The sequence below is a fragment of the Bos javanicus genome, chromosome 2 (genome assembly GCF_032452875.1).
Source record: "Bos javanicus breed banteng chromosome 2, ARS-OSU_banteng_1.0, whole genome shotgun sequence".
Classification (NCBI taxonomy): Eukaryota; Metazoa; Chordata; class Mammalia; order Artiodactyla; family Bovidae; genus Bos; species Bos javanicus.
Window position 1 is genome coordinate 60154699 of NC_083869.1, and position 20746 is coordinate 60175444.

Here is a 20746-nt window from a genome sequence, read left to right on the forward strand (position 1 = left end):
CTGTGCTTCTCACCAAACTGACTAAAATCAGAAGTTCCCACGACCTGTTACTACAGTTTGATTAATTTGTTAGAGTAGCTCACAGAACTCAGAAAACCCATTTGCTTACTAGATAACCATTTTGTTATAACAGAATAAAATTCAGGAACAATGAGGTGGATAAGATGCATAGGGCAAGGCACGGGAAAGGACAAAGAGCCTCCATTTGCTGCTGTTCCCAAATATCTATGTATTTATCAATCTGGGAGCTCTCTGAACCATGTCCTTTGGATTTCTATGGACATTTCCTTACACAGGCATGATTGATTAACTCATTAGCCATTAGTGTTTCAGTCAACCTCCAGCCCCTCCCCTTTCCCAAGATATCATTGGATGGGGTTGAAAGTTCTAATCTTCTATTCATGGTTACCTGGGGCAACCAGACCTCACCCTTAGGTACTTTTCCAAAGTCACCTCATTAATATAAATCCAGTAGTGGTAGAAAGGGGCTTGGTGTGAATAACAAGATGCGAATTTCAACTTTATGGACATGATTTCAGGAACTGAGGACCACTGGCCAAATGTTACACCAAAAGCTTCTCCCATTGCTCGTACTGCTCAGGAAATGCCAATGATTTTACAAGCCGTGTGCTAGAATAGGGATGGAGACCAGATAGATTCTTCTAATTATAAATCAGAATCTCTCACTGAGCAATACTGAAGAAGGGGCAGTATACACTGTGAAAGGAGTCCCCAGCAGCTGTTAAAATCTTCAAAACCTGCTATGACAAAGCTGGGCAGTCATCTGTCACTGGGTCTCAATCAAACAAATGATCTCGTTTCCACAGCTAGAGGCTGGGAGGATGAACTAGTATGGTCATTCTAATCTCCATTATTATTTCCATTTTACTAGTATAAAAGAATGCTGTTTGCACAAATCCCCTAGGACAGAAAACAATAAGTGTGCATTACAAATGAAATAAGCTCTCAGCTTATTTTGAATGTGCCAGGCATCTCACTTATCACTTTCATATAAGTAATTTACAATCTGAGAGTGAGAGGTAGGTTTTTATTATCCCTACTTTCCAGCTGAAGGAAAAGATGTCTCCACAGTTAAGACCATCTACCAGAACAGTAGCAGACTGGAAATTCCAACCTGTCTGACTCTAGAGCTCAGGTTTTAAACACCTGTTCTACTCTTTTTGAATTCAAAAATTGATCTTAGGTGCTCATGTTAATAATTCACATGTATGTCACCACAATTCAAAAATTGCTTGGTAATATTAGAATCTACTGTTAAATGATTTAGTCAAAAAGGACTATAGCTAGTACAATCTGGTGTGGCTCTCTATTTAATTAAACAACTACCTGGCTTCATGAGGTAATCAATTACATCAGTTGATAAATGTTTATTTGTATAATTATGGCAGTGATTTAAAAAAGGAAGGATGTATGGAGGGAGAGAAGGAGGCAGAAAGGAAGAGGGAAGGACAGAAAGAAGGAAGTGATGGAGAAAAGGAGGGAATGAGAGAGAAGAGGCAAGAGGAAGGAAGGGAAGAGGAAATATTAATACACTGCTGAATGCCAACCCTGTGTGAATGCTAAAATCCATTCTGAATCCACTTTGTAATTTCATTCTATTCTGTGGATCTCTTCACTCCATAAGTCAAAACATTTCACTCCACACACCATGAGTATTATAAATTATGACTATTCATGACAGGACTGATTAATAGACATACTCGATACTCTTCCAGGAGACTGAATATTTTTTTAATTCTAAGATAAAGGTTTTAAATGTCACTTTTCTCATTTCCATGTGACTTATGTATTTGCTAAATCACCCTTCATTGCACAAAACCACTGTACCAGAAGTTTGGTGATGAGGGAAAGACACCACTTTTAATAGTTTTGTTAATCTTGACAACTTATATTTTAACACAGTTCTTTAGAATTGTTAGTATTATGTCTAGAACTGATTCTAATCTAATACTATATAACTGAAAAGATGCAGCTTTTTACTTTTTATTTTTTTCCTTTTAACTTGGAGGGGGCTTCAGCCCTGCAGTTTACAAGGTGGTGTTTGTTAAAAATGATAACATATAAAAAGCATGTTACATAATAACACCAATAAACACAAATAAATCTTGTTTTTGTATTAATGAGTTGGAGGTTCTCCAGACACTTTTTGTATTGTGCATGTCTTAATAAACTAAGAACTCCAGAGATCCCTCTGAGTTCTCTGCACTGCATTTAGGTAGAATCAGTGTTCTGTCACAGAGCACACAGCTCTATATTAAGTCAAAGCAGCTTTCTCTGCAGAAATATGTCACTGTCATCAACTCAAACATGGATATACAAGACTAGGAAAGACTGTTTCTCTCCTTGTGGAAGATGATCTGAGAGTGGTGATGTGTTATTTGGCAGACATTACTCAATCTCCATGTTTCTTTGAGTCATACCTTGCTCATTCTGGCAGACAGCCTTCAGGATGCGATGTCCAGGGCCACACTTGCCATGGTCAGGGATACAGATCCCTTCTGACGTCAGCCACTGGTAACACACAGGATCCTCACAGGGAACAGATTCCACCAAGTGAGGGCAACGGCCCGCAGGCCCCGTAGGTTCCATGAGGACATGGCGCTGTCTCATTCTAAAACCTAAAACAAAAAAGAAAAAAGTGTTCTGAGGATCTATCCTGATCTAGCAAAGGAAAAGAAGCAGCAGCCAGGAAATTGATGAAACTTTTATTTATACATCTACATCTCAAAAGAAGAGAAGCTAAAGGCAAGGAGAAAAGGAAAGATATACCCATCTGAATGCAGAGTTTCAAAGAATAGTAAGGAGAGATAAGAAAGCCTTCCTCAGTGATCAATGCAAAGAAATAGAGGAAAACAGTAGAATGGGAAAGACTGGAGAGCTCTTCAAGAAAATTAGAGATACCAAGGGAACATTTCATGCAAAGATGGGCACAATAAACAACAGAAATGGTATGGACCTAACAGAAGCAGAAGATATTAAAAAGAGTTGGCAAGAATACACAGAAGAACTATACAAAAAAGATCTTCATGAACCAGATAACCACAATGGTGTGATCACTCATTGAGAGCCTGACATCCTGGAATTCGAAAGTCAAGTGGACCTTAAGAAGCATCACTATGAACAAAGCTAGCAGAGGTGATGAAACTCCATTTGAGCTTTTAAAATCCTAAAAGATGATGCTATGAAAGTGTTGCACTCAATATGCCAGTAAATTTGGAAAACTGAGCAGTGGCCACAGGACTGGAAAAGAGCAGTTTTCATTCCAATCCCAAAGAAAGGCAGTGCCAAAGAATGCTCAAACTACCACACAATTGCACTCATCTCACACGCTAGCAAAGTAATGCTCAAAACTCTCCAAGCCAGGCTTCAATAGTATGTGAACCAAGAACTCCAGATATTCAAGCTGGATTTAGAAAAGGCAGAGGAACCAGAGATCAAATTGCAACATCTGTTGGATCATAGAAAAAGCAAGAGAGTTTCAGGAAAACTTCTACTTCTGCTTTATTGACTACAGTCAAAGGCTGTGTGGATCAAAACAAACTGTTGAACATTCTTAAAGAGATGGGAATACCAGATCAACTTACCTGCCTCCTGAGAAATCTGTATGCAGGTCAAGAAGCAACAGTTAGAACTGGACATGGAACAACAGACTGGTTCCAAATAGGAAAAGATTACATCAATCATATAAGTCAACCTGCTTATTCACCTTATATACAGTACATCATGCAAAATGCTGGACTGGGTGAAGCACAAGCTGGAATCAAGATTGCCAGAGGAAATATCAATAACCTCAGATATGAAGATGATATCACCATTATGGCAGAAAGAAAAGAGGACCTGAAGAGCCTCTTGATGAAAATGAAAGAGAGTGAGAAAGCTGGCATAAAACTCAACATTCAAAAACCTAAGATCATGGCATCTGGTCCCATCATCTCATTGCAAATAGATGGGGAAACAATGGAAACAGTGACAGATTTTATTTTCTCAGACTCCAAAATCACTGCAGATGGTGACTGCAGCCATTAAAGTAAAAGACATTTGGCTCCTTGGAGGAAAAGCTATGACCAACCTAGACAGCATATTAAAAAGCAGAGACCTTACTTTGCCAACAAAGGTCTGTCTGGTCAAAGCTATGGTTTTTCCAGTGGTCACATATGGATGTGAGAGTTGGACCATAAAGAAAGGTGAACACCAAAGAATTGATGCTTTTGAACTGTGAAATCGGAGAAGACTGTTGAGAATCCCTTGGACTGCAGGGAGACCAAACAAGTCAATCCTAAAGGAAATCAGTCCTGAATATTCATTGCAATGGCATCACTGACTCAATGACATGAGTCTGAGCAAGCTGAAAGAGTTGGTGATGGACAGGGAAGCCTGGTGTGCTGCAGTCCATGGGATCACAAAGAGTCAGACATGACTAAGTGAACTTAACTGAACTGCTTCATTAGAAGGATTGATGCTGAAGCCCCAGTACTTTGGCCACCTGATGCAAAGAACTGACTCATTGGAAAAGATCCTGATGCTGGGAAAGAATGAAGGCAAGAATAAAAGGGGACAACAGAGAATGAGATGGTTGGATGGCATCACCGACTCAACAGACACGAGTTTGAGCAAGCTCCAGGGGTTAGTGATGGACAGGGAAGCCTGGTATGCTGCAGTCCATGGGGTCGCAAAAATTTGGACATGAATAATCGGCTGAACTGACTGAAAGATCAAAACCACATATTCTTTTAATGTGTTTTATTTTATGGGAAATTGGAAGATAAGGGGAAGAACAAAAGACAGAAGGGAAAAGAACTAGAGCAGGAAATCTGTCTTCCAAGAGTTTACAGTCTAGGAGTTGAAGAGGCCAGGCAGAATCAAATGCACTAATAAGCAGCAAATGTTCAAGGGTATCAGTAAACCAGTACAAATAAATGAAGACTCACAGATTCCTGATAGCTGGGTGGGAAGATCCCCCAGAGAAGGAAGTGACAACCCACACCAGTATTCTTGCCTGGGAAATCCTATGGACAAAGGAGCCAAGCAGGCTACAGTCCATGGGGTCACAAAAGAGCTGGACATGATTTAGTGACTACACAACAACAGAGAAATAGCCTGAACATAGATAAACCCCATGTTCTTTTGTTACTGTTTTTCACATTCTTATTTATGACCAACCTAGATAGCATAGTCAAAAGCAGAGACATTACTTTGCCAACAAAGGTTCATCTAGTCAAGGCTATGGTTTTTCCTGTGGTCATGTATGCATGTGAGAGTTGGACTGTGAAGAAGGCTGAGCGCCGAAGAATTGATGCTTTTGAACTGTGGTGTTGGAGAAGACTCTTGAGAGTCCCTTGGACTGCAAGGAGATTCAACCAGTCCATTCTGAAGGAGATCAGCCCTGGGAGTTCTTTGGAAGGAATGATGCTAAAGCTGAAACTCCAGTACTTAGGCCACCTCATGAGAAGAATTGACTCATTGGAAAAGACTCTGATGCTGGGAGGGATTGGGGGCAGGAGGAAAAGGGGATGACAGAGGATGAGATGGCTGGATAGCATCACTGACTCGATGGACGTGAGTCTGAGTAAACTCCGGGAGTTGGTGAGGGACAGGGAGGCCTGGCGTGCTGCGAATCATGGGGTCGCAAATAGTCGGACACAAGTGAGCAACTGATCTGACCTGATCTGATTAGTCTGTATGAAGGTGAAATACATCTACATTTGGACACATTCCTGGTCACTGTTTCAGGCCTTGAGAGTTCCCTGCATTGCTCCCTTGACATTTCCAGGTCAGCCTGCCCTGTGAAGGCAGGACTATTTGGGGCTGCATGCCCCACCCTAGCTAGACATAGGTCTCTGGACAACTACTCAGTTTTTCAAAAATGTTTTGTGGAACTAGGGACAAAAGTTATGCCATAATAAGGATGTGAATGGACCTTCCATGCTACATGCCTACAGAGTCACAAACTCATCAGATACAAACGGAGGGATATGGGTCAACCACAAGACTGTAGGAAGTGGTGAAGTCTGTGGTAAAATGGAGGACATGTGCTGAATTTAAAGTGTACGGATTTCAGTCAGGCTCCACTGACAGTTACCACAGGAAAATGTGAACCTTCTGTTGTCAAATCTTCTGATTCTAAGACACCAGAAGTCCAAGCTATGTTCAGTTTTCATATGAAATCTATTTTTAAATGATGGAAACAAATTTATGTTTTTAAAAGCCACATAAGTTTTAAAATGTGACAGAGAACAAGATGCAACCCTTTTGTTTTTTAGTTTTCCATTTCTTGCCTTCAGGATATATCACTTCTAAAAGTTAGGCCCGGGACTTCCCTGGTGGCCTAGTGGCTAAGACTCCACAATCCCAATGTAAGGGGCCCAGGTTCCATCAGCGGTCAGCGAACTAGATCCCACATGCTGCAACTAAAGAGGGCTTCCCCGGTGACCCAGGGGTAAAGAATCCACCTACTAATATAGGAGAAACAAGAGACATGGGTTCAATCCCTGGGTCGGGAAGATCCCCTGGAGAAGGAAGTGGCAATCTACTCCAGTGTTCTTGCCTAAAAAGTCCTGTGGACAGAGGAGCCTGGTGGGCTACAGTCCATGAGGTTGCAATGAGTCCAACATGATTTAGTGATTGAACTCGTGCACACACACGTCAACTGAAAGATCCCACATGCTGCAATTAAATGTCCAGTGTGCCACAACAAGGAGCAAAGATCCCACGTGCTGCAACTAAGACCAGCACAAGCCAATAAATACATAAATATATCTTGTTTTAAAAAAAGAGCTAGGCTTACCTCCCATGGATCTCATATTTTACTGTCCATCCTTTCATTGTCCAAATTCAATCAACAGATTTAACTCCTCTTTCAAAAAAAATGAAACCCAATCTTATTACATAATAGCATCTTGAGATTATTTCTTGGGATAGGTAAAGATATAAAAATATAGATAGGTAGGCAGATAGACTTAGCTAGGAAGATAGAATGCCTGAGAACACTGAACTCAGAGCCAAAGACTGTGATACCCCACAACCCTTCCCACAAGAAAAGGGGAGAAAGGCAAGTTTGGGTGCATGAGCAGTAACTAAGCCAGTTGTACATCAGTTTAGCAGGGCTGTGTCTATTTTCCCACAAGGAAGGATAGAAAGCTCAAGATGTAGTTGGCAAAAGACTGGCTCCTATAAAGTAGTCAAGGAGGATGGAACAAATGGACACATGTTTTTAGGCCACAAGAGGGAGCCGAGCTCCCTTAGAATATTGCAGGGTTGGGTAAGTGTTTTAGAGACACAGTCCTAAGGGCTTTATTTGTTTTGTCTAGGGCTAACCCATCAGCCCCCTTTACAAAAGACTATTAGACTCTTACTTTGTGGAATGGTCACCTGTGGGGAGGCATCATTCAGTCAATCAGAGACCATATCCTCCAGGCATGGACAGTATTAAGGTCAGAGGTAATTAAAGCAGTAGATAGCTTCTACCACACTTCACACCTCCAAGCCTATGTCATTAATTAGTCAAAATAAAACCTGCAGAAGAGGTCAGCTCCCTTCCCAGGCCACCTTGAGAAGAGCGGCAGGAAAAATACAGGACTGAGCTCTACTTGATGAACATCAACCTACAATGACCTCTGAGCCCTCCCTGCCACACAACTTGGATGACCTCTGTTCTTTCACGTAAGACCCACATGCTGCTTATTTATTGTCTTATGCCTGCACTTGTTTTAAGTTTATATCTTTGAGCAGGACGCGGCCTGGGTCTCCATGATTTATGATGTTTGACAATCGGCCCAGAAACTTAGCCATCTTTACAGAGGAAGGCTGGCTGTCCTATTACCCAGAGCTCAACCCCATTGAGGGGCAGGTGCAGCTTTCCTCTATAAATCCAGTTGCATCCATCTCACCATAAATCTATAGATTATATCTCCTCAGTCAATAAATTCTTTCACTTCTTCATTTGTGTTGCCCTTGTCCTGACTCTAACCAGGCTCACATCAAAGCACAAGCTCAGCATAAAACAAAAACCTTGGATTCTCTTGTTAGCACTTAGCTTTAATCACACATTGGTGTTCATGGCTGCAACAGATGTCAGGCTTCCCCGGGGAGCTTCTGTTCTGAAAGATACAAAACTGCCAAGTCCATGGTGGCTGGGGCCAGCCAACCACTTACCTTCATTTGCTGAATTTCATACTAATCACAGAGTATCACTCAATATACATTAATTGCCATATGTAGATCAGAGTAATATACCATGGGTAGTCACAGGAGGAACAGGAAACACAAACCCACTTTTCACGGAGCATACAGTCCAAGAAGGCAAAGAGCACATATGTTAACTAAGCATCTACCCTACACCAAGCCACTTAAGTTCTATTACACAAAATCAATGAATCCCCTAAACTATGTCATTAGTTACTATTCTCATTTACACATGTGAAAATTAAGACTAGATGATACCTTATAACTTCTCCTATGGCACATTGCTGATTAAATGGATATGTATAAGGATAAATTAGGCTAGGATTAACATATACATAATACTATATATAAAATAGATAATCAACAGGACTTACTGTATAGCATAGGGAACTATACTCAATATTTTGCAAATATTGTGTACCTATAAAGGAAGAGAATCTGAAGAATATATACATGCACACATATATACATACATATATAACCACATATATATACATACACTTAACTGTATATACATGTATATGTGTAAAGCCGTGCTATATACCTGAAACTAGAACAATATAGTAAATCAACTACACTTCAATAAAAAATGGATATGTATGAAATCCAGCTGAGGTCTTCTTGATCTGTGACCTCTTTACAAGAAAGGATTCAATTCAGCACTTTATGACATGTTCTAGCCCCACTTCAAACAGTGAATATGAAAGTTACCATGTATCATTTCTTTAAAATAAAGTTGTACAGATTAGATAGGTGAATGTTAGGTGCTGGGTAGCAAGAAAGAGTTCTAATCATTACTTTCTGACCAGAGCTTAAGTTCACCTTTAGTGAAACTAATATTTGAGGTTTTTTTTTTTCCCCTTTGGACCCAAGGATTTAGTATGTAATCTAATATTTTAGTGCATATTCTACTGAGGAAAATTAGAAAAGAATGATTTGTGAGATGGGGCAAGAAAGCGAAAGAAGCACAAATGCTAGAAGACAGGTCAATGTTTTTTTAATTGAAGCCATAGAAAAATTGAAGGAGGCTCTGGAGGATCAATCCAGGTGTAAGAACCTATATCTTCCCATGCTTATAGCCCAAAAATGTCCACGTGAACTTCTATGAAACCACCATGGCCAACATTTGTCCCCTACCAACTCCACCAGGACAGGCTTGAAGCAATACCCAGCAGGTTGACCAAAGATGAAATACAGAAGTTTATTCTCCATCAGCAGATGAATGGATAAGAAAGCTGTGGTACATACACACAATGGAGTATTACTCAGCCATTAAAAAGAATACATTTGAATCAGTTCTAATGAGGTGGATGAAACTGGAACCTATTATACAGAGTGAAGTAAGCCAGAAGGAAAAACACCAATACAGTATACTAACGCATATATATGGAATTTAGAAAGATGATAACAATAACCCTGTGTACAAGACAGCAAAAGTGACGCTGATGTATGGAACAGTCTTATGGACTCTGTGGGAGAGGGAGAGGGTGGGAAGGTTTGGGAGAATGGCATTGAAACATGTAAAATATCATGTATGAAACGAGATGCCAGTCCAGGTTCAATGCACGATACTGGATGCTTGGGGCTAGTGCACTGGGACGACCCAGAGGGATGGTATGGGGAGGGAGGAGGGAGGAGGGTTCAGGATGGGGAGCACATGTATACCTGTGATGGATTCATTTTGATATTTGGCAAAACTAATACAATTATGTAAAGTTTAAAAATAAAATAAAATTAAAAAAAAAAAAGAAGTTTATTCTCTAAGCATTCCATTTGCTCCTGAACTCTGCAGCCCTGGACACTGGGGAACAACTCTGAGTCAAAGAACCTGAGCAGATTGAATCTTTGATTCCAGCTCTTATCAGCTACCATTTCTGTAAGTGTTGCATTTTATAGTATTATTATAAGTTGACACCCTGTTACGAATACAGAGAATAAGAAGCCAAAGATCATGAGCATGAGAACCCTCAATGTTCAGAATGAGAAATAGGCATAGCCCCCTACAAGCTCCAACACACACAAACATGGAAAAAAGGATAGAGAAAAAAATATATCTTACATTTAATCTGTAACAAAGCAAACTTATTTCACAGACTTCTCATAATGGTGGAACTTTCTAGGAGGCACAGATGGAAATGAAATTTTTTTCCATCATTGTTACATAAGATCTAAAACATGTCAGCATTTCCCTACTTTAGCATATTATCTAAATTGATTTGTCTGAGAGCATAAAAGACTGTATTCATAAAGATGGTCACAGGTTCTGTTTCATAGTGTCTTTTCCTATGGGGATTTTTAGACCGTTAAGTGCCAGTTAATCCTAAGGAAAACCAACCCTGAATATTCATTGGAAAGACTGATCCTGAAGCTCCAACACTTTGGCCACCTGATGCGAAGACCTAACTCACTGGAAAAGACCCTGATGCTAGGAAAGACTGAAAAGGCAAAAGGAGAAGTGGGCAGCAGAGGATGAAATGGTTGGATGGCATCACCGTTTCAATGGACATGAATCTGGGCAAACTTTGGAAGGAGCCTGGTGTCTTGCAGTCCACAGAGTCACAAAGAGTCAGACGTGACTTAGCGACTGAAAAGCAACAAGGTTTTATAATAGGGTGGGGGTAAGGGCTACTTTAGGATTCTCTGGAGTCCTACCTCTTAAGCATTCCCTATTGTAAGACCATATCAGGAAGCCTCCATCAAATTCCTCTTTACAAAAACTTCTGTACACAAGGTTGCCTTTCTAGAATGTGTCTGTAAAAGGACAAGGATGTCATATAACTATATGTCCATGTATCAAAAATAATTTTAAAAAATGCATTATACCTATGGAGTTCACCAATCAGCAAGTTTTCCAGGTTATTTCTCTTTCATATATCTCTAATTATAACTCTCTGGGAGAATATCAAAGATAAAGCAATGAATGATAAAACCGGATCCAATTTAAATTCCTCTGAAAGTCATTCTAGCTTCACTTGACAAGCACTGGCCTGCCAAGCACTGTTCCCCTTGTCTGCCTGTCACAGAGCTGATGGAAGGCGTGAAGCCTGTGTACAATGGCAGGTTTTCTAATGTACTTTGAACAGCTGACAGCCACAAACCTCAGAGGATTCCTGATTGAAGGATGTCGGCCTAAGAATAACAGCCACGTGAAGATAATTTCTATAATAACTAATTTATTCTATTAGATAAATCATTTCCTGCTTTCCCATCCTTTACTACTTTTTTTTTTTTTTTTTTAATGTGAACACAGGAAGCAAACCAAAGCAATAACACGTGATTGGAAAAAAAGACAAGTGAGAAGAAAAAGTCATAGCCTCCAGCATCACACATTTATGTCTTGCACTGGTGGGTGTGGTTGTTTTTTTCTCCTCAAATCCTCCACCATCCACACAAAAAAGGGGTATAAAATATCTAGGAAAGTATGACTATCCCAGATTGCTGTGAGGAGGTTCACTGCATTTCTTTGGGGTAGGCAATTCAAATATGAAACTAAGCAGTTCAGTTTACATCCTAGAGTTGTGTCATGTTTAATGCATTAGCTCTGTATTCTAGCCTCTGTGGAATTCGCAACTGCATTTAGTATGTGCCTATCAAAGACTCTGGCAGAAACCATGGCAGGACCACAGGACACGCTGAGACTGAGAGGATCCCAGAACTCATGCTCACGATGACTTGGTAGAAATAACAAGATAACTTAGCCTTATCATAACACGCTTGGATTCCTTTCAGGCAGAGAATCATTTCCCTGGAGGGAAAACTCTATTTGTTATTCTTCCCAAGAGGGATGATAGGCAGGTGGTCCTGGAAGGTTTTAGCAAGATCTTAAAAACCAAAATTATCTCTGCTCTGGTGAAACATTTATGAAAGAGCACACTCTGAGACTCCAATAACAATCACTGAGGTTTATACTCTCTCCTGGCTATGATTACTTAGTTCCTAGAGCAGGTCACTTAGCCTCAGTAATTCTCATCAACTCCAACATGCCTCCATACTCTGCAGGTGGCTGATGACACTACTACCTTCAAGTAAGAAGTTTTTCTGTCTCTGTGCTTACCTTCAGTCCCAAAGGCTGAGCTTTTCTTTGAAAAATATATTGACGAAGGCAAAAAGCACACATCCCAGTTAGCTGGTGCTCTCAAGCTGTTCTTGGAACACCCTCCCCTTATCATACAACTGCAATCTACTTTTCCTTTCTCTCTGAAGATGACACACTGAAGCTAAACTGAATCCCATGCCTCACACTGTATCTCCTTCATCAGCACAGTGATTCATACCCAAGCCAGTGGTTCCCATGGGCAGAGGGCTTCTTCTAAGCTCAGTATTGGACTTCTGTCTTGATCCAAACTTCTTTATACTTATGAGAAAAATCACTAAAGAAACCAGTGCTAGAAGGAACACTGGACTCAGCATGTTGGCCCTGGCTTGGCCATTATTAAGTCACTATAGGACTTAGGATAATTTCTTTACTTCTGTACACTCTGGTCTTGGCATTTTAGGAAGTGTTGGATCCTCGCTGAGCCTAAATGCTGACACAAAGTTGGGAAGTATGAAAGTTGCCTAGGATGACCAAAATAAAATACCATAAACTGAATAACATAAAACAACATCAATTTGCCTGACAATTCTGGAGACTAGAAGCCCCAAATCCAGGTGTCAGTAGAGCCATGCTCCCTCTGAAGGGAAAGACTGAAGCCACACTCCAGGGAAAGACTGTTTACAGGCCTCTCTCTCAGCTTCTAGTAATTACCAGCAATGCTTGGCTGGTACAGGCCCAACCCTAATGTCTGTCTCTGTCTTCGTGTGACCTTCTCTTTGCATCTTCAGTGTCTTTCTCTTTATAAGGCCCTCCGCTCTGAGTGTAGCTGTGTGTCCAGATGTTCCTCTTTGTATAAGGATGTCAGTCATTAGAATAGGACCTACCCTAATCTAATATGACCTCATTTCAACGTGATTACTTCTCCAATAACCCTACTTCTAAATAAGGGCATGTTCACATGCCCAGGGCTTGGTACTGAACGTATCTTTCTGGAGAACACAATTTAACCGCAGCAGGTGGTGTCCGACAACAGTGCCCCACAGTGCCTTTGTCAGAGCTGACTTACACAAGAGAGGGATAGAAGCCGACGCTGAAGATGTCTGGCATAAAAGCATCTTGGGCAAATGGGCTGAATGGAAGAAAGAGCCGGAATATTTTGAGTTGTCCAGATGAGTTCCATAGACCTGTTCTGAGTTATGCGGAAGAGGAAAACTGAAATAAAGGTTGAAAGTGTAGTTTTTCACACAGGGTTTTATGAAAATTTGGCTCAAGTGAACAAAATAGCAACATACAATTGGAAAAACAAGTATTTTCTGAATTGTTACAGAGACTCTACAGGCCAGAACAAAGGGCAGAAGCAGTTAATAAACATCTGTTAAGTTTGACCCCTGCATTGGCTCTACCTTCTTGCAGTATCAGGGCCTCAAATTTCCTTAAGGGAGTTGTCCCTCTCTTACTCTATCTGTGAAACTTGGGTGGAGTTATCCCTGCAGTGGTGGCCACATGCTCAGGACCTGGCTGGGTCAGTCCTACATTCTGCAGTCAGAGTATTTGGGTCAGAGAGGAGCACATGACACAAAGCAGCCAATGAGATTCAACTCCAGGAATCCCTGAAATTATTAAGGAATATACTTCTTTCTACATTATTTATTATCTAAAATAAAAATTTCCTTACATGTATATGTGTGGTGGGTATTTTTAAGATTTACTCACTTAGGAACCTAAGTACATAATATACTGCTGTTAACTACTGTAAACCATACTGGACATTAGATCCTCAAATAGTACTTATCTTATAACTGGAAGTTTGTACCCTTTAATCAATATCTCCCCATGTTCCTAGATATGCCCATGTGTGCCTGTGAGCCCTGTGGGGAGTGCTGAAATGTGGGTTTTCAAACGGACATAGAATTAAGCTGATGGCACCAGTTCTGTAGCATCCTGCACTTGGCCACATTAGTTTTTCTTTGCATAGGAAAACTGGAGGAATTAGTGCTTAACACGCTAGTGCTAAGCACAACAAACTTGTAGAATGCCCTTGCATCTCATTTCTCTTACTAAATGTAATATTTCTTTCTAGCATTGCCATTGAAGAGAGCATGATATCAATACAAACTGAAAGGTCAATAAAAGATGTCACCAAAGATGAATGTTTGAAGATGCAGATGTGTATATAACAGCAAACAAAAGAAAACAAGATTGCCAAGACCTACACAGTTAAACAAGGACACAAAGTTTGAAGATTTCGTTTAAGCTTGAGGACAACATCAAAAAAGTAAACAACAATAAGTGCCCTTCATGAAAATTTGAACCATAACATCAAGTTGAGCATGTGATTCAGCCTTTGGAAATCTAAAAATAAAAAATATATACAAAACAGTTGCTTCTTGATGTGATTACAGAAGCCATGTCTAGTTTCTGCAGTATAAACATTATATGTTAAAAACATTACATTATGGTCAGCAAATATCTGCTTTGGCCCAAAATATCCATAAGACATTTGGTGCAAGGCAAAAGGTCCTTGAAATTTATTCCCAGCCAAACCTAGGCAACATGGACCAAATATGCTGATGGATGTTTTGGCCAGGAGAAACTATCAAGGGCATTTTGGTGTGAACTAAATGTCTTCTAGGTGTTTTGGTCAGCACCAAATGTCTCGCAGAGTTAAGTTACATCATTTTTGCATAATAATCACTTTATCAACTATAAGCCTAATTAAAAGGTCAACTAAAGTGGGATACTGTGCTCCAAAGAAGTATCCCCAATGTCTGCTTAATAACTGAATGCTGTCAGAGCTACTTATCTACATTTTATAGACAAATATTGTCCTAAGCAAACTTAAGGAGCTTTTCAGCAACCAGAATAAATCTGTGTGCACTGAGGAATTGAAGCACATGTAAACAAGGCACTCACCTTTTCTCCCCTGAGGATCACGGCAGTTTTCATGGACACACAGGCCCCAGGCCGACCAGGAAGACATTATACAGTCTGTAGAGCAAGGGATATTGCAGAGCTGAGAGGCCGAAGGGGCAGGTCCCAAACATAATGTCTTTGCCACAGGTCTAGAGACTGCATGGATGAGAAAAGAATGGCCGGAGTCACATTCTCTGAACATCCCTAGAATTTTCCCTGTCTATTTGTGTACCTGCCTTGCTCACATCAGCTTTGTGGTTAAACAGTTTATATGCAAACAAAATATCAACACTCTTCCAATATGTGCTACTTAGCTATACATTATTAGCATTTGGGGTGAGGAAAGGCAAGAAAAGACAGTGACAAAGGGCATGCATTTAAGTTTTCTGTTTGACAGAGTGTTCCCTGGGAATCCAAGAGAGGACTAGCAATTTAGGTACAAATTATCTAGAGTTATGAATTTAAAAAAAATTACGTGGCTCTGTGAATCTTCGAGATGAGTCTATCTCGACTATACAAATGACTGAGTTGCTGTGAAAAATTCAAAATCAAACCCCGAGGTGGGGTGTTTAGCATAACCAATCTACTGCTATTACTCCCCGGAGTGGTGGAGCTCTTGAAGACACAGAAGAAAAATGGCTCTTAGAATAAAAAGAAAAATCAGGATCTGTGACTTCAGAATTAGCCCCTAGAAGTCAGTTTCATTAGTGAAGCAACCCAGAGGCACAAGGAGTGCCTGAGGAGCCACAGGGAATGCCAACTAGGAAACTTCCGGGTCTTCCTGATGTGCTCCTGCACCCAGAGAAGCCCAGAACTGGGTCACTGCGGGAGGCAGTACCCATCTGTCCAGTGGTGGTGCTTGTCAAGTGTCCTCTCTAGGCAGACCCATTCTGGGAACCATGGAAATACACAGATGAAGAAGATAGGATCCTGATCCATATGGAGATTATAATATATTAGGAACATGGATAGCAATACTCCAAAATGACCCAATAAAAGAACACCCAAATGCTTAGCTACACTTGCACAGTGTGATCCCACATAAGCAAGTTTTAGAGCAATTCAGTTGTTGAGCCAATGGTTTAAGATCAGATGTTTTTATCTTACAGATTGCCTTGTACTATGGTTGAAATATTTCCTATATAGCACTTCTCTCCAGTTAAGCAGATGAGAAATACTTCAAAGATGGAGACTGGTATGAGACAATAGGGTGGTAAACCACCTGATCTATTTTGCTTCCTCACTCTTTACATAAGATGCAGATAGAGATGGCAAAAAATCACAGCTCTGATCAGCAGAACTTTGAATGTAAACCAAAGCAAAAGCAAAATCAAAAAATACTATCTCTGAGATGTGCTAACCCATTGGAAAAGAACTGTCTCTAGTGAACAATGGAGGGGCTTGAGGTGCTTATGAGAGTAAATGGGAAAAACAAAAGGTTGCCAAGGAAAATAATAATGGTTTATCTGCAAATAATTTTTTTAGCTTCAGTGCTCACTGATTAGGAATGTGAGCAAGTGAGTTTATCACTTTAAGTTTTAGAATTCTTTTAGTTTATCAAAAGGATTTGATCTGACTTAGAGAGGGGCAGGCAATGGCACCCCATTCCAGTACTCTTGCCTGGAAAATCCCATGGACAGAGGAGCCTGGTAGGCTGTAGTCCATGGGGTCGCTAGGAGTTGGACACAACTGAGTGACTTCACTTTCACTTTTCACTTTCACGCATTGGAGAAGGAAATGGCAATCCACTCCAGTGTTCTAGCCTGGAGAATCCCAGGGATGGGTGAGCCTGGTGGGCTGCCATCTCTGGGGTCGCACAGAGTTGGACACAACTGAAGCGACTTAGCAGCAGCAGCAGCAGCAGAGAGCAGCAAAAGCAAGATTGCTAATGTAAATGTCAAAGCTTGCAAGCCATGTGGAAAAGATAAACAAAGGAAGAGAGAACAGATATTGGGGGAGAGTAAAAGGTTTTCCTGAGGCTGAGGAGTGTTGATGTTCAGAGACTGGGCTAAAGAAAACAGCTGGGTGGGGAGGATGGGGTAACCAGAACTATGGATGCATACATGACACTGATGGGCTGCACACAGGTAAAGAAGAATCTGAGAGAGGAGGCAGAAGTCTGTAACTCCTTCTCCAAGAATAAAATAATCACAAGGCAGCCATTCACTGAGTGCATCACACATTCATTCCAAAACTACTGAGCACCCGTCTAAATCATGCCCTATGGATGCTGTCTGCTTTGAAGGAACTCTCAGTCAAGAAGGGTAAGTCAAATCGCATTTTAACAGAAGTGTTGGAAAGAGATGTTTCAGAGCATTGCATAAATGGAAAGGTGCACAGCCAGAGGTCTTAACACTGAAGTGTATCTGGGCCCAGCCCCATGTTTGGTTAGCATGTATTCTCATAAACTCAAACTTTAATTCCAAAACCAAAACCTAAGTCAATGATGGAAAATGAAGTGGAGAGTGTAAACTGATTAATCTAGCTGTTTAATAAAAATTTACAGTGCATGCCAGGTACTGGTTATAAACATCAATTCATTTAACCTGCATAACTTTGAGACGTGTATTATTATTAGTCCTAATTTAAAACAGGTAAATTGAGACATGATTTACTCACTTGCTCACATTCCCAATCAGTGAGCAGTGGAGCCAGAATTTGGAACAAATGGTCTGGCCCCAGAATCTGTGCTGTGGACCACTGCACAAGGTGGCCTCATCATCAGACATTCAAACTACACAGCTAAGTACTTCCATGAGTTAACACTGAAGGTGTGAGGTTCTTTTAGATGCTGAAGCCAGATTAGTGAGCGAAACAGACAAGGTCCCTGTCCTCAGGGAGCCCATTTTCCAATGTGAACTGATATTAAATGTTCATGAGTCCATGAGCCTCAACAAGCCCGGATATGCTTTACTGCTGCTTCTCTTTGCCATGGCTGTCTCCCTGTAACACCAGTTAGACCTGGAGGATCTGATGATCAGCGCTTAGAAGATGCCCCAAACTCTCAGCTCCATGACTCAGCAGACACTTGCTGCCACAATCACTGAACTTGATGTTGGGTCCTGTAGTTGAAACTGGCCAATCCACCAGTGCAATCCCCAGGCTCTGAGTCGATCTGCACTAAATCTCTTTAGAAGCTCCAGAATAGCTTAACTGTCCAGAAGGCAGTTAAGCTTTGGGATTGGCAATGTAGTTAGAAAGAAACTGGGGAACTTGTCCTAAAACTGCATATGTCAAGGACAATGCTTTTACAGATATTATGTTTCTTTGGCTTATTTCGGAGGGCTATTGATGATTTTGAGGAGGTGAGAGGTTAAGTCCTCTAAGGTCCCTTTTGATAAACACTTAACTGTCAGTCAATTGACTGTTGGACATTAGGGCTAATGGAAGGTAAGGAGAGACATGGTATGCTGGTGAGGAATGGGGGCATTTCCCTGGAGGCTACTCAGTGGCATAACTGGAGGCTCAGGAGTGTGAGTGAGGCCATTTGTCAGAGCATGCACGCAGCTTCAGCACCTGCTGCTTTGAAAGACAGTTGATCTTAATCCATATCAATAAATTCTTCCAGTCTCAGAGACATGTCTAAAATGCTTCATTTAGGCTTTGAATCAATGGGTTTCAGTCAACCTTTCTCTATTTCAGCCCCCCGGGAGACATTTTCTCTAGAAATAAATCATGAGTAAGTCACAAAGCACTTACCAGCTTCAGAACACTTAGGTAATCATCTCCTTGAAAATAGTGAACACAGGATATTGCTACGCCTATTGACTTGTAGAGCTAGAAGGGAGCTTTAGAGCTAATTTAGTTTAATTCATCAATTTCACTGAAAAGCTGTACTCCAAAGACCTTAGGTAGTTTCTCCAAGTTCATTCAGCAAGTCCAAGGCAGAGTAAGACCTGAGCCTTGTCGCAGGTGGCTGGCTCATTTCCACGTGTCCCTCTTGGCATTCCTTCAATGGAAGAGGGCAACCGACAGAACAGATGAGGTCTTCTGGACTGTTTATGAATTACAGTGACCTCAGTGGAGGCAACCAGTGACACAACAGATCAAAGATATCTACCAAAGTTGAAGACTCAGTTTAACCCTTTAAACAAAATCCAAATTCTGTTCCTACTTCATTGCTACTTCAAAACCCCTTTAAGCCCCATCCCAGATCTCCCCAACTAAGCAGAAGGTAATGAGACCAAATATCTGCTCACTTTAAACAACTATACTTTTATTTGTAGCATTCATGCTGTGGGAGGTAGTTTAACTTTGCCAACAAAGATCCATCTAGTCAAAGCTATGGTTTTGCCAGTAGTCATGTATAGATGTGAGAGTTGGACCATTAGGAAGGCTGAGTGTGGAAGAATTGATGCTTTTGAACTGTGGTATTGAAGAAGACTCTTGAAAGCCCCTTGGACTGCAAGGAGATCAAACCAGTCATTCCTAAAGGAAATCAACACTGAATATTCATTGGAAAGATTGATGCTGAAGCCAAAGCTCCAGTACTTTGGCCACCTGATGCAAAGAACTGACTCATCAGAAAAGACGCTGTTTCTGGGAAAGACTGAAGGCAGGAGGAGAAGGGGATGACAGAGGATGAGATGGTTGGAGGGCATCACCAATTCAATGGACCTGAGTTTGAGCAAGCTCCGAGAGATGGTGCAGGACAGGGAAGGCTGGTGTGCTACAGTCCATGGGGTCTTTGAGACATGACTGAGCAACTGGACAAAACAAACAAAAAATAGTTGCTTTACAATGCTGTATTATAATAATTTATACTGTACAGCACAATGAATCAGCCATACATATACATATGACCCCTCACTTTTGGACTTCCTTACCATTGTGGTCACTACAGTGCATTAAATAAGAGTTCTCTGTGCTACACAGCACATTCTCATTAGTTATCCATTTTTGACGTAGTATAAATAATGTGTATGTGTAAATCCCAATCTCCCCATTTATCCCACCTCTCTTCCCTGTTGTTCTCTACATCTGTGTCTCTATTTCTGCTTTGTAAGTAAGATCATCTCTATCATTTTTCTGGATTCCACATATATGTGATAATATATGATATTCGTTTTTCTCTTTCTGACCTACTTCACTCTGTATGAAACTCTCAAGGCCCATCCACATTACTACAAATGCCCTAACTGTATTGCTTTATATGAGCCCTCAATTCTTCTTGACCAAACTCCAGTCATGATGTTTGTGGGAAGAAGAGTCACCTGAAGTCCTTGCTTTTTTAGTCACCTGAAATCTTTCTTTAGACAGACTGACTGAAACAACTTTATTTCTATTTGCTAACTCTATCTGCTCTAATGCAGTGGACCCCTGATGTGATCAGTGTCCCTATTCAGTGAAGGTCTGTGCTGCCCCTGCTTTCTCCAGCTGCCTTTGGCCATGTCACCTTGACATCTTCTGCCACTCTTGTGTTGACCAGTTGCCTGACTAGGTTAACAATTACCCAAAGTTTTATAGGATATTTAGGTTTTGTATACGGCAATGTTAGTCCCTATAAAGACTTCTCATGGCCACAAGTGTTAAAGAGAAAAAATAACTTTTCACTCAGATCAACCAAGATCACTACATAGCAGAAGCTTTTTAAAT

At 40.8% G+C, this 20746-nt stretch overlaps 1 protein-coding gene across 1 annotated transcript in view; it reads right to left on the reverse strand.

Annotated features, from left to right (window-relative positions):
• Nucleotides 1–20746, reverse strand: part of THSD7B (thrombospondin type 1 domain containing 7B) — a 929494-nt gene that overhangs the window by 594668 nt on the left and 314080 nt on the right. The window contains exons 5-6 of the mRNA XM_061439032.1: nt 15152–15307; nt 2442–2639 (exon numbers count right to left, since the gene is read on the reverse strand). Of these exons, the coding sequence (XP_061295016.1) occupies nt 2442–2639; nt 15152–15307 (354 nt within the window). The remainder of the gene's footprint in view (nt 1–2441; nt 2640–15151; nt 15308–20746) is intronic.